The 22,166-nt window shown below is 38.6% G+C and overlaps 2 protein-coding genes and 1 pseudogene across 2 annotated transcripts; all 3 read left to right on the top strand.

Moving 5' to 3' along the window:
• The first annotated feature begins 2,883 nt into the window (after nt 1–2,883).
• Nucleotides 2,884–3,841, top strand: LOC127627370 (odorant receptor 131-2-like; annotated as a pseudogene).
• Nucleotides 3,842–13,868: 10,027 nt separating this feature from the next.
• Nucleotides 13,869–19,774, top strand: LOC127627369 (odorant receptor 131-2-like). Its single transcript, XM_052103708.1, has 3 exons — nt 13,869–14,812; nt 16,601–16,621; nt 19,771–19,774. Exons 1-3 carry the CDS (start codon nt 13,869–13,871, stop codon nt 19,772–19,774), a joined length of 969 nt encoding a protein of 322 aa, XP_051959668.1.
• Nucleotides 19,775–19,894: 120 nt separating this feature from the next.
• Nucleotides 19,895–20,770, top strand: LOC127627368 (odorant receptor 131-2-like; the record flags this gene model as incomplete). The annotated part of the gene is made up of 1 exon (XM_052103707.1): nt 19,895–20,770. A coding segment is annotated over one exon (876 nt), but the record flags the coding sequence as incomplete, so codon positions are not given.
• Nucleotides 20,771–22,166: the final 1,396 nt, after the last annotated feature.

Genomic DNA, 22,166 nt, shown 5'->3' with positions numbered 1-22,166 from the left:
CCTCCCGGGTCCCCTGAACCAGCCCTTGCCTTATGGCCAGCCCCCGGGCCATCTGAACCTGTCCTTTTGTGCCCCCATGGACTGCCTGATTGCCCCTTGTGCCCCAGTAGACTGCCTAATTGCCCCTTGTGCCCCCATGGACTGCCTAATTGCCCCTTGTGCCCCCGTGGCCTGTCTCATTTCCTGTTGTACCCCCGTGGTCTGTCACCATGTCCCTTGTGCCTTCTTGGTCTGTCTCTGTGCCCCTTGTACTCCCTTTTCTCTGTCTGTGTTCCCCGGGTCTACCCCCTCACTCCTTGGATCTTTTGTTTTTGTTCTTCTGTGTGGGTTTTGCTTTAGGACCGTCTGGAATCCGGTCCTTTTAGGGGGGATTCTGTTACGTTCCTGTTCGTCTGCCCTGTGTTCTCTGTCACACTGTCACATTTCCTTGTCTGTTCCGTGTTTTCCGTTTCACCCGTCACCATTCACGCTCCATGTCGTGTTTTCCTTGTTGTTCGCCCCGCGTTTCACTGTCTTTGTCCAAACTACATTTCCCACAATTCCCGGCCTCCGTCACTGCCTACACTCATCAGTGTTTTCACCTGTGTCTTGTTCAGTCTCCACTTTGTCTGTGTATTTAAACCCCAGTTCTTTGTTCAGTCCCTGTCGATCGTTGTTTGTATGTTTATGACGTTTCATGTCGGTGCCTGTTTCTACTCGTGTTATTCGTGTTCCCTCGTGGTTACCCTGTTCCCTGTCGGTACAGTCCGAGGTTACCCTGCTGTTCACGGATGTTCATTTCTTTAATGTTGTCAGCCTGGTCCGTGTTCCCTACCCGAGTTCTTAGTTATGTTTGAGTTTTGTTCCATCGTGTTTAATCTGTTTCGTGCTGTTTAGTTTCCCGTTTTCCCATCGTGGATTTTCCTTTGTGTTTACCTTTTGTTTCTTCTGTGTCAACCTTAATAAAACCGCATTTGGATCCGCACCTCTCGTCTGTCTTGTCCTGTTTCCACACCAGTCATAACAGGTCGATATCTGAATTCATCAGCTGTGCCCATGCTGTTTTTCTTCCTCTGGCTCTGCAACTCCCTCTGCACTCCGCTCCTCATCACCCGATTTCTAATTCACCACACCTGCACTCAATTCTCTCGCTCATATCTGCCTGCATAAATAACTCACCTTCACGCCACTTCATGTCAGGTCTCACACAAAGGACTTGCAGTGTTTATTTACCTGTCTGTATTTGCTCTTGATTATCGTCAATATCTGTTCAGTGCTTATCCTGCTGTTTTGGCTATTACCTCTTCTTTACTTTGTGAAGCTTCTCGTCTGTGATATCACCTGTACCATTGATCTCACTGTGTAAATCCTGTGAATCTCAGTAAATGCTCTCACACTTGGTTTCACTAACTACAATTTGTGTGGCTTGAATTCCTGACAGTCATATAGCTTATATTTTTCTGCTAAAGAAAAGGCAAAAGTAGATAACGTGACGGCATTGCTCCGAAACAAAAAGGATGGTTATTTACTGCAGTAATGTTTTTAATTATTATTTGGAAATATTTTTTATTATTATTTTATATTGTTTTGAAATAGTTTTGGACTGTTTTGTTTTGTGAACGGCGCTTGGTCTGTGGTCTGTGTAAGTTTCTCTTGTAAACAATGACATACTTCCTGCCGCCTCCACGCGCGAACTTACCAACGAGCTTACGTCATCCCTCTCATGAGCACACGTCACAGAGATGTACAGAAGCGAACATTTGTAGTTTAAAAAGTATATTGTAAAAAAGTATTGTTTTGTTTCTAAAAATAATCAATCGTTTGGGTTCAAAAGAACTTTATTTGTACCCTAGTTTGTTGCATTTTGGACCGTCAAAAAAATTTGTACATTCACTTGCATTGTTCAAAGGAGAAGGCCTGAAATGAAATCCTAAAAATCTTAAATTCTGTTTTGATGAAGTAAGAAACTCCAATGCATCTTGAATGGCCTGAGGGTGAGAAAATTATCATTTTTGGGTGAACAATTCCTTTAAACACTTGTACATAATACATGTTGTAGTACTGTATTTATTGTGTGTTTTTTTTGTTTGTTTTTTACGTATGTCTTTAATGTTAGTAAAGATAATTTAAATATAGTTAGTCCAAAAAAGTGGTATGTCAATTGAATTATAGTATTTTCTATACATGACCACTTTCCCCTTTACTTCCACATTCTTCTCCTTTTGTTTTTGAAGATTTGCATTTTACGTGCATATCGCCACCTACAGGGCAGGGAGGAGAATTTATTGGGAAAAAGAAAAGGGACTTAAATATTGATCTGTTTTTCACCCACACCTATTATATCACTTCTGAAGATATGGATTTAACTGCTGGAGACTTACAATACAATACGTACGATATAATCAAAGCCCATTTTACATATAAATCATTATTATACTGGATATTAATTTCATCAACAAGCAACAATCTTCTAAAAAATTTTGTCCTGCCTTCTTAAAAAAATCAGGTGCAAAAGTCTGAGGTATATACACAGCCTGAGTTAAAACTTGAAGAGTCAGACTCACACACCAAAACACAAACAGAAGCACCCAGAGACAAAAAATAAACCACTGGGATTCAGTATGTACTAGATGCTTCTTATAGGCAGTCAATTGTTACTTTGATTGTTACAAGCTTTAGATGCACAAACACAGCCACTGGGACTCATTATGTACATTATGACATCATTTTGCGATGTGTTCAATGATATTTAAATTGTGATGCTCTGGCAGTACTCTAATGATACTTTTATCTGTTCCTTCAACAGCACCTGCGAGACGAGCCATTAATGTAGATTTGCAGAGACAAGGATTTTGCTGATTGCAGCTGTGGTCAGTTTATCTTCATGTTTTTACTCTTCTGAAGATGGCAAATTTTAATGATTCTAAATCTAACCTCACACAGACTCTATTGATGGTGGATCGAGATGCACCAGTGAAAACGTTCTTGTCTGTGACACCATGTGTTATCTTCCTCTATATCAATGGAGTCCAGATATTTACCTTGAGGAAAAAGACAGTTTTTAAGGAGGCATCTCGCTACATTTTGTTTGGACACATGCTTTGGGTTGATACACTCAATCTCTTTATGAGTATACTGTTGTTTGTGAGTGCTGTTAGTAGGCTTTATATTATCAAAAATGTCTGTCTCTTCCTTATTGTTGCTGCAACAGCCCTCTTTCAGGTTTCTACCCTAAATCTAGCTTTGATGTCACTGGAGAGATATATAGCTATCTGTTTTCCTCTCAGACATGCAGATATCACGACTTACGGAAGAACTCACATGGCCATTGGTGTTGTTTGGATGATTGGTTTAATTCAGTCCTTTTCTGAAATGATTATTTTCTATGCCATTGATTCCACAAACACAGCAATGAATTTGTTCTGTTCAAGAACCACTCTATTCAGGCTGCAGATATATAAGAAACTCGATATTGCCTTTACATGTGTATTTTTTGTGTCTGTGTGTTTTATTATTATCTTTACCTATGCATCTATAGCAATTGTGGCTAAGTCAGCCTCCGGTGATAAGGTCTCAGCCAAAAAGGCCAACAAGACTGTCCTATTACATCTAATACAACTCGGACTTGGTGCTGCATCCATTTTAGTTGGAGTTATCCAAGAGGCCATTTTTGTTTATACCGACTATATGACTTCATTACATATAATGTATTTTTGCTTTGTAGTGTTTATCATTTTCCCAAAATGTCTGAGTCCTCTTATATATGGCCTGAGAGATCAAGCTTTTTGCTATTTATTTAAATACTACATCACATTTGGTCTCAAAAATAAAAGCAATTGTCATGCAGAGACACATTAAGTAGCAGGAGGTTGAAATGTAGCAGTTATTATTGTGCTGACTTTGAACATATTGAAAATGTTCCTTTAAATGCTTTAGTAGATAATAACCTTTGAATTTCATTTTCTTTTCTGAAATTTAAGAAGAACATTCTCCATAATTACGAAATATGACTCATACTGATATATTATGTATATGTCTTATATTGAGATATTGGAGTTTAGCAAACATATAAACCTCTTGTCACAATGTTTACCAGATGTGTCACTAAGTTGTACAATAAGAAGTCTTATTACTGTAAACATGGGAATCATTTTGTTTATTTTCAGTGTGACAACAGATATTGGGAAAAGTGTTTTTTAAGGTTTGTTTTTTCACTTTTTTCAATGTTTTTGCAGCTATTATACACAACATAAACATTATCACAGTTACAATTCAAGTTATTTTGCATTTATCATTTTATGCTTTTTCATGGAAATAAAATGCAACATTGTACTCTAAATGTGAACAATGTGCTCTGAAATAAATTACACCCTTTTGTTGAGTGAATTTGATGCCAATACTGACCCACTCTCAAGAAAAGATAAGGGTTCTTCAGCTTGTAACAGCAGAACAGTTTTTTTTTTTCTTTAAGCTATACATAACCTCAGTTGTGAAGAACCTTGGCTTTTTTTTATTACAGTTTTTAGCTATAAATTTTATACACTTCTCCAAACTCAAGTCACTACTCTTAAAACGTTTAACACAGCCATCTGAACACTTTGTAATTTTCTTGAACATTACAACTACACAGAAATTCCTCTGATCTAAGATTCATGGCTAAATTAGTCATATTCTCAGATGCACAAGTCAGGTTGTCAAATCCTTTCAGATTGTTAAACAACATGCGAAACAACCTTGATTGTTAATAATGCACACAGCAAAGAAAATGCAATTTACTAACATTTTCACAAAACTTTCATGACACTGTTATCTATAAAATTTCAATTGAAAATGAAAATTCAGAGCAAACAAACAATGAGGAGAAAAAAGAGGAAGAACAAGATGAAGAAGAGGTGCAAACTGAGAAGAGGGAGAGAGGGTAAAGGAAGAGGAAATAGGAGGAAGAAGTGATGAGATCAGGGGAAGGTTTTTCTTAACTCTTTCATGGGTGAGCATTGAAAGAGTTGAGGAAAGACCAAACAGAGATGCTGTAATGATGGTGAGCAGAGAGAAAGAGGACAGCAGGGTGGAAGAGAAGACACAGGAGAGGCTGAAATTTCCTATCAATTGATCATGTTATGAATCACGGTCTCTCTGAGACACCAAGTGTTCAGCCTGATGTGAGCAGATCTATAGTGGCTTCAATCACAACAAAAAAGAGGAAGAGTGAGGAATGGCATTGGTCTGCATGCCACAGTTATTGTCAACAATCAACACCTGTGCTTACAGATCTGTCTTAGGTCCATACAATCTAGCAAGACTGTTATCTTATTTATTTTTTCAGTAAACTTTCTCATCCTCTTTCCAGAGGAAGAGCAGGAACTAGGGGTGTTACAGTCATTATAAAAGTGGGAGGACACAGATGTCAGTAGGTGGCTCACACAGACCCAATACTTACAGTGCAGTATTTGTATATTACAGTATACACATATGATATAAGTATTATAGTAATATATAAGTATTATATACTTGTAGTATTTGTAGTATTTTAAAGATTCAGGTATTGCAAATTAAATGCAAAATTAGCTGTAAAAACAAAGCGCATCTTTTAGAGCACTCGCTTCTGTTTCACACATGACAATAAAAGACTGAGCACAAGCTGTTCCTTGAATATATGATTTAATCAATGACAATAATACCAATTGTGCACGTGCACAATTAAATTTTTTACTCTGTGCTTGTACATTGTGAGATTTAAATTTATCCATGTGGCTCGAGTGTTTTGACTACTGTTACGATCCCGTGTTGTCTGCCCCGTGTTTTCTGTTTCACTCGTCACTGATCACGCTCCATGTCACGTTTTCCTTGTTGTCCGCCCCGTGTTTCACTGTCCTTGTCTAAAAACTACAATTCCCACAATTCCCGGCCTCCCTCACTGCCTGCACTCATCATTGTTCTCACCTGTGTCTCGTTCAGTCTTCATTGTGTCTGTGTATTTAAACCCTGGTTCTTTGTTTAGTGACTGTCGATCGTTGTATGTTGTATGTTGACGTTTCGGTTCATGCTCTGCTAATTCTCTGTCTTCGTTCGAGGTTTCCCTGACGGTTCATGTTCGTTCGAGGTCTCCTGTGGATGTTTAGTCGTGTTTGTTCTGCCCTTCGTGGATATTTCCCCAACCTGTGTAGCTCCTTTGTGTTCTTCTGTGTTTTAGTTTATTTTCCCATCGTGGACTTTTCTATTGTTCCTGTGTTTGTTAATCTGTCTATGCTTGCAATAAAAACCGCATTTGGATCCGCATCTCCCGTCTGCCTTCTCCTGACTTTCCACTGTCATAACAGAACGATCGACCCACAATGGATCCAGCGGTTCAGTGAGCGAACTTCCGGCTGCTCTGCCTGAAACAAGGGGACCGACCGGTAGAAGACCACATCCGCGACTTCCTCGTTCTGGCGAGCGTCTCGGACTTCCCTGACTCTTCCCTTGTGGTCCTCTTCAGGGACAACCTGAACGACTGGCTAAAGGAGCGGTTGCCACTGGCAATGCGCTTCTGGAAGCTCTGCGACTTCATTGAGGCAACTCTACTGGTCTGTGGCTCACCGTTCACAGTGGGCGTCGTTGAGGAGGACCCTACCTCTCCACTCACGGCGGTGACTCTCCAGTCATCCCTAGCGCTCCCTGCCACGCCAGACCCTCCGGTCAGTGAGCAAACCCCCACGCCTGTCGCTGTCAATGAGCCAGCACGGCCAACTTCGTCCGCTCGGAGGAGGAAGAGAAGACGGGCTTCCGCCTCCCGGTCCATGCCTGCCCCGGTCTGCGAGCCTGCACCCACGCCTGTCACTGTGAGCGAGCCTGAGCCCTCGTCAGCCACGGTGAGCGAGCCTGAGCCCTCGTCAGCCACGGTCAGCGAGCCTGAGCCCTCGTCAGCCCCGGTCAGCGAGCCAGAGCCCGCGTCACCCACGGTCAACCAGCCAGCACCTGTGGCCTCGACCATCCAAGAGCCAGTGCCAGTAGCCATGACCGTCCAAGAGCCAGCGCCCCTCGAGCCTCCCAGGGCTGCGCCTCCCGAGCTTCCCAGGGCTCCGCCTCTCAAGTCTCTCGAGTCTTCCAGGGCTCCTCCTCCCGAGCTTCCCAGGGCTCCGCCTCTCAAGTCTCTCAAGCCACCCAGGGCTCCGCCTCTAGCGCATCCTACGGCGCCACCTCCCTCGTCTCAACCTCCAGAGCCTTCTAGGCCTCCGCTTCTAGAACCTCCTACGGCGCAACCTCCATCGGCTCCACCTCCAGAGCCTTCCAGGCCTCCGCCTCTAGAGCCTCCTACGACGCCACCTCCATTGGCTCCGCCTCCTGAGCCTCCCACGGCTCTGCTTCCTGAGCCTCCAGAGCTTCCCATGGCTCCGCCTGCTGAGCCACCCAAGGCCTTGCCACCTGAGTCTGCCACGGATCAACCTGCCTCTGCTCCGCCCACAGTGTCTCCCACGGCTCTGCCTGCCTCTGCTCCGCCCCCAGGGTCTCGCCTTAGAAGTCCTCCTTGGCTCCGCCAGCTCCCCTAGTGGCCACTCCTCCTCCCAGGCCCCCTGAACCAGCCCTTGCCCTATGGCCACCTCCTAGGCCACCTAAACCTGTCCCTGTCCTGTGGCCACCCCCCAGACCTCCTGAACCGGTCCTTGCCTGGTGGTCACCTCCCTGGCCTCCTAAACCTGTTCCTACCTGGTGGAGGCTCCCCAGGCCACCTGACCCTGGCCCCGTCTCACACCCCCATAGACTGCCTGCCTGCCCTCTCGGCCTCCCTGGTCTAACTGTCGGCCCCTTGCGCCTCCGTGGACTGCCTGTCTGCCCTCTTGGCCTCCTTGGTCTGCCTGTCTGCCCCTTGTGCCCCCGTAGACTGCCTAATTGCCCCTTTTGCCCCCATGGACTGCCTAATTGTCCCCGGTGCCTCCTTGGACTGTCTCTGTGTCCCTTGTGCCCCCTTTCGTCTGTCTGTTTTCCCCCGGGTCTACCCCCTCACTCCTTGGTCATTTTTTGTTTTTGTGGGTCTTTTCCCCTCTAGGACCGTCTGGAATTCGGTCCTTTTGAGGGGGGCCTATGTTACGATCCTGTGTTGTCTGCCCCGTGTTTTCTGTTTCACTCGTCACTGATTACGCTCCATGTCACGTTTTCCTTGTTGTCCGCCCCGTGTTTCACTGTCCTTGTCTAAAAACTACAATTCCCACAATTCCCGGCCTCCCTCACTGCCTGCACTCATCATTGTTCTTACCTGTGTCTCGTTCAGTCTTCATTGTGTCTGTGTATTTAAACCCTGGTTCTTTGTTTAGTGACTGTCGATCGTTGTATGTTGTATGATGACGTTTCGTTTCAGGCTCTGCTAATTTTCTGTCTTCGTTCGAGGTTTCCCTGACATTTCATGTTCGTTCGAGGTCTCCTGTGGATGTCTAGTCGTGTTCGTTCTGCGATATTTCCCCAACCTGTGTAACTCCTTTGTGTTCTTCCGTGTTTTAGTTTATTTTCCCATCGTGGACTTTTCTTTTGTTCCTGTGTTTGTTAATCTGTCTATGCTTGCAATAAAAACCGCATTTGGATCCGCATCTCCCATCTGCCTTCTCCTGACTTTCCACTGTCATAACAACTACATTCACCAAAATTCATTCAGATCCATTTAATGATTAGTTCAGTGACCATTTGTTATGATGCCACAGGTTGATGTCTTGTGTGAAACGAGTCACTGAATCAGTTATCAAAAGAAAATTGTAATCTTTTAAAATGTGTATGTCTACAGACCTAAAAAGAGACTTTAGTAGAGGTTTTATGCATTATAAGAACAAAGCAAATCTATAATTTCCCCACAGTTTGTGAGCTGCAAGGCATGACTTCTATCAAAAGACAACACTAACAGTCTTGTATTATCATGAGTTTCATTAACGTCTGTATGTTTTTATGTATAAAAAAGCATGTCTACATATCTATTGACTACAGTAAAATTAAATAAGTAAAAGTAATAAAACATGAAGAATGCTGAATATAAATCCACCATTTGGACTCGGTATGGGTTTAGCTTGGAAAAGTGTGGGGGACCAAATAAACTTTTTTTTCTCTCTCTTATTATTCCACCATCTGCATCCAATTATATAATCCATTCCAGGCATCAGCAATATAAAAAAAGACAGTACATTCATAAGACTTTGGTAATGAAAATGGACTGTATGCACTGAATTAGAAGAATAGAATATTTAAAAAAATTGGGCATTAACTGCATACTTGATGAATGTCAGGCAAATTTCAATGACATTGACATCCTCCTTTTTTACACGTGGATTCTTGTCAGAATTTGGATGTACACTCCATTAAATTAAAGAGAATGTATTATTAATCATTGTCATGACACATAAATCATGGCTAGTATTAACAGTGATTGTTTCAGCACGCACTTCACTTCTACCGGTAGACGTTGATTTTGAAAACTGTAATTAATTTAGGGAAACTTAAAAATGTTACCCAAAAATATTTCTAAATTAAAAATAATTTTGCAGTGACTTAAAAATCACTCTATGACAACAGATAGAAAATTACTAGTAGACTACAAATTATATCATAAATACAATTGTAAATAAACAATAATATACATATAAACATAACAATACAAATTATAATAATAACTGAAAAAATAAACATGACCTCTAGAAAATGTAACACAAATCTCATCATTTTTTGTTCTCATCATTTTTGTTTTCAACAGCGATTGACAAGGACATTATTTGAGGTTCTAGACATGGACTTTATTACCACCTGCCGGTGAAATCTCCAAACTGCAAATGCAGGAACTGAATTTGGATTTTGTACTGTTAAAAGGTAGTATTGAAACGTCTTAGCGCGATGACATTTACCTCAGGAAAATAGCAAAATGCTCCACTTCATGAATATAAAATACACCCACAGTTTGTGCACCTACACCCACAGTTGTGCAAACCCTCCCATCCACGGCCACTTGTGCTGGCAAGAAAATTCCACTAAGAATTATTGATCTCACGAAAATTGGATAAGACGTTGTGCACGGTAATTGTGCATAGCAGGCACATTAGACATTAAAGGGGGCTTGAGCACCTGCCCTTTTTCTTCCTCGAGAGAAAGTGGCCTATTTTCTGGGTGCTTTATATATATATATATATATATATATATAAAGGAATACACATATTCCTGTTTGAGCACAGCTTTCCTGTCAAACAAATATATTTATTTAATAAAAAAATCTAACTATCAGTTCGGGAGATGAGACTTTGTCGAGTTCCGATGCCCTCCCTCCCCTCTCTCTCTCTCTCTCTCTCTCTCTCTCTCCTTCTGCGTCTCCGTGCAGCAGTGCAGCACACATCGGCACATCAGACACACAGACAGGCAGACAGCAGACCCTCCCAGCTCCTTTCCCAGTTTTTTTGGCTTGTGTGGAGGTAATGAACAAAAGACTAAGCTACTAGTGCCTTGACGTTACAGCTTATTAGCCAAAAGCAAAAGACAAATATAGTCAACTTGTGTCTTGCTAACATGCAGAGCCGGCCCAAGGCATAAGCGAACTAAGCGGCTGCTTAGGGCCCCGGTGGCCACCAGGCGGCCCCCAAGAGCACATTAATTTTATTTATTTATTTATTTATTTTTTTGGTGTGTGATTATACTGTCAATGGACAATGGTAATTATACAAAAACGCAATATTAAATGCAATATTATGTTAACGGGAGCACATTCAGACAGCAAAACAGCAATGCCATAAAAAGGACATATCCTCTGGTGCAAAGAAAAGTAAAAAGAAGAAAACAGAGGAAGAGAAAAAACAGGACGATAAAGGTATGTTAAGTAGCTAGGCTAAGTTATGAGCTAACATTAGCTGGCTAGTTATTTAACATGCCTATGTAGCATATCTTCTTTTTTAGGAAAGTTTGATTAATTATGCGTAAATAGCCTTGACATCTTAATATATTATTAGTACAACATATTACTTAGCAAGTTTTAGATTAAAGTTTTTGTCTTCTGTGTAAAAATAACTTTCCTGGGTATATATTTTTGTAATAAAAATAAGCTTCTGTTTCATAAACGTGGTAGGCCTACTGATAACAACTTAACATTATTTACATTAGTCTACCATTTGGGGGTCTTTGCTATTATATTCCGATATCATTATGCCTCAGTTAGCTAGTTATAGATTAAGGGTTGTTGTTTAGGTGTACAGATGGCTTGCTGCTGTGTATATTAATTTGTGTTGAGAAAATAACATATTTTGTCATATAGTCTGTCAAATATGTACTCTTATGAAACTTCCCTAGGAGCACTGTTGAAATATTTTGGACGTGGGGCACAACCAACGCCACCTGCCCCAAGTTCCAGTGCTACAGCTGATGATGATTTTTCAACAATCCCAGATCAGACAAGGAGCACTTCCCAGCACGTGCATCCACTGATGTGATCATCTATCCTGTCTGACTCAGAAAGGACTGATCTGGTAAGTAGAGGGCCACTGCCTATAAAGGAAAACTTCACATTCCCTGAAAAACCTGATGGCCGAAGCTTCCACTACACCTACAGAAAGTTAATTAATGGGGAAAAAAATGTAAGTGGAGCTGCTCACTTATTCAAAAAGAAATGATGCAGTCTGCAGCTTCTGCTGCAAATTGTTCTCTATGAAGTACACAAAACTGGTAACAGAGGATCAACAGGATTGGGTAAATATAGGTGTGCTACTGTTACATTTAAAACCGTAGAAGGGTAAAATCATGCCAGGCAGACATTGGTATGTTGTAAGCAACACAGCTACAACCAGTAAAATTGATAAGGGGTATGTTAGATTTATAGTGTGCGAATAATCAAGCATTGACAATATTCAATCATATTGGCAGCACCGAGGGGCCCCCAAATCAAATTCTGCTTAGGGCCCCATAAAGGCTTGGGCCGGCCCTGCTAACATGCATGACTCATGAGCTACTAGCTAATGTAATAAGTTAGCTAAAGTTTAGTTAATGAAATATATCATGGCCATACAGGCTACTGTACTGTACTTAATGGAGACACTACATGTGAATACAGTAAAATGTGTGTCTAATAACATCAACACAATCGCCACATTGATATGCAAATTAGGTGTTAACTAATTAAAATGCACAGCAGGGTGAATAGGATAAACAAAATAACTATATTATTTCAAAGTTTAAGACCTTTTTTTGTAAGCATTTCAGTTAAGTTGCTGTATTTTTGTATTTTGTCAATATTTTTTTGCAGTGTTATGTATTCCAATAACGCCAAAAGAATTCAAAGATGTATTGCCTTGGACAAAATAAATTAATTATCAGTGAAACTATGTCCCTCTCCTTGGTGCAGTCATTTATTCTAAATATATACTTGAAACTAGTAGCATAGAAAACATGCACATTGAGGCATAGTTCCCCTTCTGTCACTCACTCGACATTGTGTCGATTGTAGTGACACAAGGGGCTTCTTTTGGGAGCCTCGGATACCTCTGAATATGAAAAAGGCCAATGCCAAATTGGTGAACAGAATTTGCATGTCCCGCCCCCGGACATACGGGTATAAACGGCGGGATGTGCCTCTGTTCAGCCAGATTCTTTCTGCAGTTGTGTGTGTTCAGCGAGCTGAAAAACCTCTAAGAGAGCTTTTCTTTAAAAATAATTTAAATAAATAATTATGAGAAGTGCCCTTTTTTCCACTTGAGCCCCTGCCCCCCAAAATGTCTGTGCACATCCCTGGCATATAGCATTTGTGGCATAATATTGATTACCGCAGTACCACAGTCCCTCCTTTTCTTAAATTAAAAAAAAAATAAATGAGGTTACAGTGAGGCACTTACAATGGAAGTAAATGGGGGCCAAATTTGTATCATTAAAATAATCACTGTTTTAAAAGTATAGCCACAAAACATAAAGGATAAACATGGTTTTAGAGAGATAAAATCGCTTACTAACTTTTCTGTGTAAAGTTGTAGCCAGTTTTACAACTTTGTTACCATGACTATGTAATGTCAACAAACCCTAAAACCTTTAAACAACTGTAAAAATTAAAATTTTAACAAATTAACAGCTCAAATAATACACACGTATTTTAATACAATTATAAGCTTCAAATTTCTGTTTAAACCTTTCAAAAATTTACCTCATTCAATGTCATTGTCCCAATTCACTTCCATTGTAAGTGCCTCACTGTAACCTTTCTTTATAGAAAAGAAGGGATGAGTCTTTTTATTTATTTATGTGGTAATCAATATTATGCCACACATGCTGTCGATTGAGCTTAACTTGTATTGAAACTGGAATATTCTTTTAAAAGGCTGCTGTTATGCTGTACACATTTCTTCAGGTAGATGTGGTTCTAAATATAACTAATATCATTAAATAATCTTATTTGTAAGAGAGGATCTAACTCCATTAAAATGGTATCTTTTACAAAATGGTGTGAGAGACAAACACATAGGCTACATTAACTTCTTACTGACACATTTGCTCACACATACAAATACAAAGAGCTCCATAAATGCACAGAGACATACATAAACAACTGGGATTTAGTATGTACTGGATGATACTCATTAGCAAGAAAAAAAAAAACACTCTTAAAACTATTTCTATTGTTTTCCATTGAAAAACACGCTGTAAAAACTATAGCTAAAGCTTTTATATGCACACACACATAAACCAACCTCTGGGACTCATTATGTACTTTATGACATAACTATACCATGCATTTAATGATATTTAAAACCTGATGCTCTGGTAGCACTCTGGAGATTCTGCTATCTGCAGCAACAACACCTGGCGAGAATCTTCTGTTGATTTGCAGCTAAAAGGACTTTGTAGATTGCAGTATTATTCTGAATCAATGTTCTATAACAGCAGCTGCAGTCAATTGATCTTCCTGTCTTCTGAAGATGGCTAATTTAAACAATTCTAAATCTAACTTCACTCAGACTCTATTGATGGTGGATCGAGATTCACAAATGAAGGCATTTTTGTTTGTGCCCCCATGTGTTATCTTCCTATTTGTCAATGGAGTCATGATTTTTACCTTAAGGAAAAATAAATTTTTTAAGGAGACATCTCGCTATATTCTGTTTGGTCACATGCTTTGGGTTGATACACTCAGTCTTATTATGAGTTTAGTGTTGTATTTATATGGCATTAGTAGGCTTTCTATGCTGAAAAATGTCTGTCTCTTCCTTCTCATTGCTGTATCATCCCTCATTCAGGTTTCTATCCTGAATCTGGCTTTGATGTCACTAGAAAGATATGTGGCCATCTGCTTCCCTCTCAGACATGCAGATATCACGACTTACGGAAGAACTCACATGGCCATTGGTGTTGTTTGGATGATTGGTTTAATTCAGTCCTTTTCTGAATTGATTATTTTCTATGCCATTGATTCCACAAACACAGCAATGAATGTGTTCTGTTCAAGAACCACTCTATTCAGGCTGCAGATATATACGAAACTCGATATTGCCTTTACATGTGTATTTTTTGTGTCTGTGTGTTTTATTATTATCTTTACTTATGCATCTATAGCAATTGTGGCTAAATCAGCCTCTGGTGATAAGGTGTCAGCCAAAAAAGCCAACAAGACTGTACTGTTACATCTAATACAAATGGGACTTTGTGCTGCATCCATTTTAATTGGAGTTATCCAAGAGGCCATTTTTGTTTATACCGACTATATGACTACATTAAATGTAATGTATTTTTGCTTTTTGGTGTTTATAATTTTTCCAAGGTGTCTAAGTCCTCTTATATACGGCCTGAGAGACCAAGCTTTTAGTTGTTTGTTTAAATACTACTTCACATGTGGTAAAGGCAAAATCAAACCAGTTGGCATAGAAGGACGCGTTTAGTAACAGGATTTGGAAAAATAGCACTTATTTTGGTTCTGATTTTCTACTTTCATTTTCTGAAATAAAAAGGTCACTCTCTATAATTGTGAAGAAATTAGTAACTTGATTTAATAAGCAATTGATGTTTAACCAAATTAAAACAAATGACCTGTGTCAAAACAAGCAAGCGTGTATTTTACAATGTTTTAAACCTGTGTTTTTAGTTTGTTTGCTTGACTTTTATTGAGGTAATTCATTTGCTGCCTCACTCACAATAAAACAATGAGAGGAACAAAGTAGTCTCATTACTGATCACTTGATCAAACTTTAATTTGCTGCTGACAACACATCTGGTTGCTGAAAAAAATGGTCATTACAGAAAACTGATCAGACATAATAATAAAAGGTCATGAGCCAGTGTGGCCATTTTATTAATTTGTATTGTGATTAACAATTTTGTTAGACCTGTATGCCTTTTCTTCTGCTGTTGAACACAAAAGAGATGTTAGACAGTAATTTAGTCTAACACAATTCACTTTCATTCCATTTTTTTCATATATTTTGGAACACTGTGAGTAAATGGTGGTAGAATTGTTATTTTTGGGTTATTATACTTTTAAGTTTTATAGTTTCAAACAAGCTCTGACTGCAGAAGTGATTTGATTGAGGATACCTCACATTTTCCATCAATTAGGCAATGAGTATAAACTTCTGTGAAGTCACATGTTATGAAAGCAGCTAATATTGTTCTTGCTAAGTCCCAGAGAGGTCATTTGAAGTGCTACACAGAGGTAACCTGAAAGTTTGGACTCTCTTTTTAAGAAAGGTAGAGGCGAAATCAATAAACTAGATCACTATTTCCTAGTTAGTTCACTCCACTTTAGGCCCTGTTGACTGTGTAATGATCAACTTCAGTCACAATACTCACTGACAGGAAAACAGGAACAGGAATCTTCCTGGCCCACATTCTGTCTCCTTAAAACTGTTTGTGCACAAGTTTTCAGTTCATCTCTGATTGATTGTATTTACTGGATAGGACTGCCAACACACTCCCACTCACTGACCTCTGAACAGCCCTTCACAATCACTGTCTATCTTTAGCAATTTCACTTCCACATACTGTTTTAATTTGTATTCTCCACCACATATTGAACATGAAGAATCATGTATTTCCATTAGGACTCAATAGAACTTTTATTATTCACTAAATTATGTGACAGAAGTGTGTAATTTCAAATAATATAATGCAAGGCCATCTTTAAGAAGTCAAAATCTACACAGTAAACAATTGCTGTAAATTTATTTTCTACAGCAATCTACTGTGATTCTTAAAAACAGTTGTTTGCTGTTAAAAATGTTGCATTCTGGGAGATCAAGAGCAGGCTCACTGTGAAGTGACTAGTTTTATGGTAAATAGCTGTTCTATGCAAGGCATTAGGGGAAAATTAACATTTCAAATCACGATATCATCTTGGTGAAAGCTATAGTGACATTTAGTTTGTGTTTCATGGTTAGTGTTCATGATGTTTCTGACCAACACCTCTGTTCTTTATCATCTCACATCAGCCTTCACTTGCCTGTCTAATGAGAAGTCAAATAAAAAAAATCAACATTTGAAGCAATATTAAATGTATAATTGTGCCAGGATTGAGCACTATACTTTTTAATTTAAAAAACTAACAAAACAACAACAACAACAACCTGTACACAGTAAAATAACAGTATAGCACTGCATTGTGGGTTATAATGGTGAAATACACATAAGCCTTTGCGCTTGAATAAGTATGTATGCTTTGGCAATGCATTGTGGCTACAATGTTTTTTTTAAATAATAATAAACATATATACAAAAGTTTTTATTCAGACTTAATAGAAGTCTTAGTTTAATTAGTGTTGCTGTTTTGTTACCAATAGTTGTGTTTTGTTTGAAGTTCTCTTGAGATGGCACCTTGGATCTTCATTATTATTATATTATGTTCGTCCAGCCAGTAAATTTATGTTTGGAAGACAAAACCTAAGGTCAGACTGAATATCTGAATACCTTGCAAATGTCAATATATGTGGCAATAGTGATGAAAAAGCCAAAACAGTAAAGGGTATTTCAGTATAATGATATCAGTAAATTGAGTGTTTGATGTTTTTGATGACCTTACAGCATGACTTCGAGTTGTTATCAAGACACACACAGAAATCAACTCTCGGCATACAAAATGCAACAGTGGTGACAATTAACAAACATGTTTTTATGTAAAAGGTAAAAGCTGAACATTACAATACAAGCAACTTTGACTACAACAAAATCAACACCAAAATAAACCAGTAAATAGTAAAAACAATAGAATTTCAACATGCCGAAGAGCATGCTGGGAACTTTGCTATTAATTTGAACAACAGTAGATAGTATGTAATTTGACAAATATATGCTGCTAAATTACAGATGTTTACTGTAGCTGTAAAAACAGTATCTAGCTGTTTATTTCAGCAACAACAAGACACCGTTAAATTTACAGTAACATGCTGGCAACCCTGCTACCATTTCTTTACTGTATTATGATGAGAAAATCTTTAACAGTGTACAGACAGACGAAAAGATGGACAAACAGAAAAACTAGATGTAAACTACTAGGCACATGATCTGTCCTCTGCCCTCCAGTTTTTAAATGTTACAATTAAAGTAATACATTCTAAATGATATTTAGAATGTGGAATCATTGTGAATTCATTGTCTGTATATGTGCCCTGAAAAGCACCTTCAAAACAAAACTTATTGGTAAATTATAAATACTACAATTCACACTGAATATGTGATTTTTTTTTTTGTTGTCAGCCTCAATAAGGCCTATGATGACATATTAGACATGACATTACACCATATATAAAAGCTTCACCTTTATCTTTCCCATCTGTAAATTGCAGACATGAAAACTCCAGGGTATCATGAACAAACACCCCCACTGGAACTTCCTCTCGTGCCTCTTAGTTCGTGATCACATTAATTATTAATGTTCACTATTCAGGTCTGTTTGTTTTAAGATATTTTAAGTTTGGGATTAGGTGTTGCTAGAATGACTGGCAGAGATTTTTCCAACACAGATCTTGCTAATAGTCCTTAGGGCCTGCTCTCCTTCACAACAAACACAAACACATTTGTTATTCAAAGGTTAAACTAAATAGACTTTCCATGTGGTCAAGACTAATGGCTGTTTAAGAAATGGCATCTGGATATAACTTACTCATAATCAGAATGTGACTGTGTTTGGGCCTGTTCAACTGAGTGGTAATTAAGTGAAAGGAACTGAACAGTGCTGTGATTCATCAGACTGAACAATACTTCATATTTAAACATTCATTTTCATCCGTCAAAATGCTTTTCATCTTTTGGAAATGACTTGAATCATCTCAAGAAATAGAGAGTGCCAGAGGAGAGAAAGGCATTGGGAAGCAGGAGACCAAAAATAAAACAAAAATAAAAACATCACCCATGTCTCCCGAACCGCTGTCTCATTATTTTTTTCAAAGATTTTTCCTGTCTGTGAAAATCAGTGGAATAATGGGTGTAAGCATGTCTGTCATTATGATTGTTGACATTTTATCACTATAGTTGTCAAAATTAACGTATTAATCCATGCGTTTAATTAAAAAAGCGTTAATCCAGCATAAACACTGGTTGGAAGGGCTGAATCTTTGCGACGTGAAAAGAGCTCTTAACACTATTTGATGTATTTTAAATACCACAAATTAGGTGTTAACTAATTAAAATGCACAGCAGGGTGAATAGGATAAACAAAATAACTATATTATTTCAAAGTTTAAGACCTTTTTTTGTAAGCATTTCAGTTAAGTTGCTGTATTTTTGTATTTTGTCAATATTTATTTGCAGTGTTATGTATTCCAATAACGCCAAAAGAATTCAAAGATGTATTGCCTTGGACAAAATAAATTAATTATCAGTGAAACTATGTCCCTCTCCTTGGTGCAGTCATTTATTCTAAATATATACTTGAAACTAGTAGCATAGAAAACATGCACATTGAGGCATAGTTCCCCTTCTGTCACTCACTCGACATTGTGTCGATTGTAGTGACACAAGGGGCTTCTTTTGGGAGCCTCGGATACCTCTGAATATGAAAAAGGCCAATGCCAAATTGGTGAACAGAATTTGCATGTCCCGCCCCCGGACATACGGGTATAAACAGCGGGATGTGCCTCTATTCAGCCAGATTCTTTCTGCAGTTGTGTGTGTTCAGCGAGCTGAAAAACCTCTAAGAGAGCTTTTCTTTAAAAATAATTTAAATAAATAATTATGAGAAGTGCCCTTTTTTCCACTTGAGCCCCTGCCCCCCAAAATGTCTGTGCACATCCCTGGCATATAGCATTTGTGGCATAATATTGATTACCGCAGTACCACAGTCCCTCCTTTTCTTAAATTAAAAAAAGAATAAATGAGGTTACAGTGAGGCACTTACAATGGAAGTAAATGGGGGCCAAATTTGTATCATTAAAATAATCACTGTTTTAAAAGTATAGCCACAAAACATAAAGGATAAACATGGTTTTAATGAGATAAAATCACTTACTAACTTTTCTGTGTAAAGTTGTAGCCAGTTTTACAACTTTGTTACCATGACTATGTAATGTCAACAAACCCTAAAACCTTTAGACAACTGTAAAAATTTAAATTTTAACAAATTAACAGCTCAAATAATATACACGTATTTTAATACAATTATAAGCTTCAAATTTCTGTTTAAACCTTTCAAAAATTGACCTCAGTCATTGTCCCAATTCACTTCCATTGTAAGTGCCTCACTGTAACCTTTTTTTAAAGAAAAGAAGGGATGAGTCTTTTTATTTATTTATGTGGTAATCAATATTATGCCACACATGCTGTCGATTGAGCTTAACTTGTATTGAACCTGGAATATTCTTTTAAAAGGCTGCTGTTATGCTGTACACATTTCTTCAGGTAGATGTGGTTCTAAATATAACTAATATCATTAAATATTCTTCTTTGTAAGAGAGGATCTAACTCCATTAAAATGGTATCTTTTACAAAATGGTGTGAGAGACAAACACATAGGCTACATTAACTTCTTACTGACACATTTGTTATCTTCCTACTTGTCAATGGAGTCATGATTTTTACCTTAAGGAAAAATACATTTTTTAAGGAGACATCTCGCTGTTTTCTGTTTGGTCACATGCTTTGGGTTGATACACTCAGTCTTATTAGGAGTTTAGTGTTGTATTTATATGACATTAGTAGGCTTTCTATGTTGAAAAATGTCTGTCTCTTCCTTCTCATTGCTGTATCATCCCTCATTCAGGTTTCTATCCTGAATCTGGCTTTGATGTCACTAGAAAGATATGTGGCCATCTGCTTCCCTCTCAGACATGCAGATATCACGACTTACGGAAGAACTCACATGGCCATTGGTGTTGTTTGGATGATTGGTTTAATTCAGTCCTTTTCTGAAATGATTATTTTCTATGCCATTGATTCCACAAACACAGCAATGAATGTGTTCTGTTCAAGAACCACTCTATTCAGGCTGCAGATATATACGAAACTCGATATTGCCTTTACATGTGTATTTTTTGTGTCTGTGTGTTTTATTATTATCTTTACTTATGCATCTATAGCAATTGTGGCTAAATCAGCCTCCGGTGATAAGGTGTCAGCCAAAAAAGCCAACAAGACTGTACTGTTACATCTAATACAAATGGGACTTTGTGCTGCATCCATTTTAATTGGAGTTATCCAAGATGCCATTTTTGTTTATACCGACTATATGACTACATTAAATGTAATGTATTTTTGCTTTTTGGTGTTTATAATTTTTCCAAGGTGTCTAAGTCCTCTTATATACGGCCTGAGAGACCAAGCTTTTAGTTGTTTGTTTAAATACTACTTCACATGTGGTAAAGGCAAACTCAAACCAGTTGGCATAGAAGGACGCGTTTAGTAACAGGATTTGGAAAAATAGCACTTGTTTTGTTCTGATTTTCTACTTTCATTTTCTGAAATAAAAAGGTCACTCTCTATAATTGTGAAAAAATTAGTAACTTGATTTGATAAGCAATTGATGTTTAACCAAATTAAAACAAATGACCTGTGTCAAAACAAGCAATCGTGTATTTTACAATGTTTTAAACCTGTGTTTTTAGTTTGTTTGCTTGACTTTTATTGAGGTAATTCATTTGCTGCCTCACTCACAATAAAACAATGAGAGGAACAAAGTAGTCTCATTACTGATCACTTGATCAAACTTTAATTTGCTGCTGACAACACATCTGGTTGCTGAAAAAAATGGTCATTACAGAAAACTGATCAGACATAATAATAAAAGGTCATGAGCCAGTGTGGCCATTTTATTAATTTGTATTGTGATTAACAATTTTGTTAGACCTGTATGCCTTTTCTTCTGCTGTTGAACACAAAAAGAGATGTTAGACAGTAATTTAGTCTAACACAATTCACTTTCATTCCATTTTTTTCATACATTTTGGAACACTGTGAGTAAATGGTGGTAGAATTGTTATTTTTGGGTTATTATACTTTTAAGTTTTATAGTTTCAAACAAGCTCTGACTGCAGAAGTGATTTGATTGAGGATACCTCACATTTTCCATCAATTAGGCAATGAGTATAAACTTCTGTGAAGTCACATGTTATGAAAGCAGCTAATATTGTTCTTGCTAAGTCCCAGAGAGGTCATTTGAAGTGCTACACAGAGGTAACCTGAAAGTTTGGACTCTCTTTTTAAGAAAGGTAGAGGTGAAATCAATAAACTAGATCACTATTTACATTTATGCATTTGGCAGATGCTTTTATCCAAAGCGACTTACAGTGCACTTATTACAGGGACAGTCCCCCGGAGCAACCTGGAGTTAAGTGCCTTACTCAAGGACACAATGGTGGTGACTGTGGGGCTTGAACCAGCGTCCATCTAATTACCAGATTACCAGTTATGTGCTTAGACCACTACACCACCACCACTCCAGTTATTTCCTAGTTAGTTCACTCCACTTTAGGCCCTGTTGACTGTGTGATGATCAACTTCATTCACAATACTCACTGACAGGAAAACGTCTAGGTTACGAATGTAACCTCCGTTCCCCCGATGGAGGGAACGAGACGTTGTGTCGGAGAAGCGACATTAGGGGTCTCTCTTGAGCCACTGAATATACCTCTGATCTATGAAAAAAAGCCAATGAGAAGTTGGCAGTCAGTATTTGCATATCCCGCCCCGGACATACGGGTATAAAGGCGAGGCAAATACTAGAGTTCATTCAGGATTTTTCTGAGGAGCCGGAAATGGTCCGGCCACTACAGCGGCTCGGCTCAGCGAGGTGGCCGGGA

Source organism: Xyrauchen texanus, chromosome 34 (genome assembly GCF_025860055.1).
Source record: "Xyrauchen texanus isolate HMW12.3.18 chromosome 34, RBS_HiC_50CHRs, whole genome shotgun sequence".
Lineage (NCBI taxonomy): Eukaryota > Metazoa > Chordata > Actinopteri > Cypriniformes > Catostomidae > Xyrauchen > Xyrauchen texanus.
Note: the sequence above shows the minus strand (reverse complement) of the source record. Positions and strands in the feature narration are given on the sequence as shown.

Bases quoted from the DNA above. Each gene is read 5' to 3' on its own strand.
- LOC127627369 (XM_052103708.1), top strand. From the start codon at position 13,869: ATGGCTAATTTAAACAATTCTAAATCTAACTTCACTCAGACTCTATTG. The intron at 14,813-16,600 runs AGGACGCGTTTA...ATGTATGCTTTG, and splicing joins ATCAAACCAGTTGGCATAGA to GCAATGCATTGTGGCTACAA.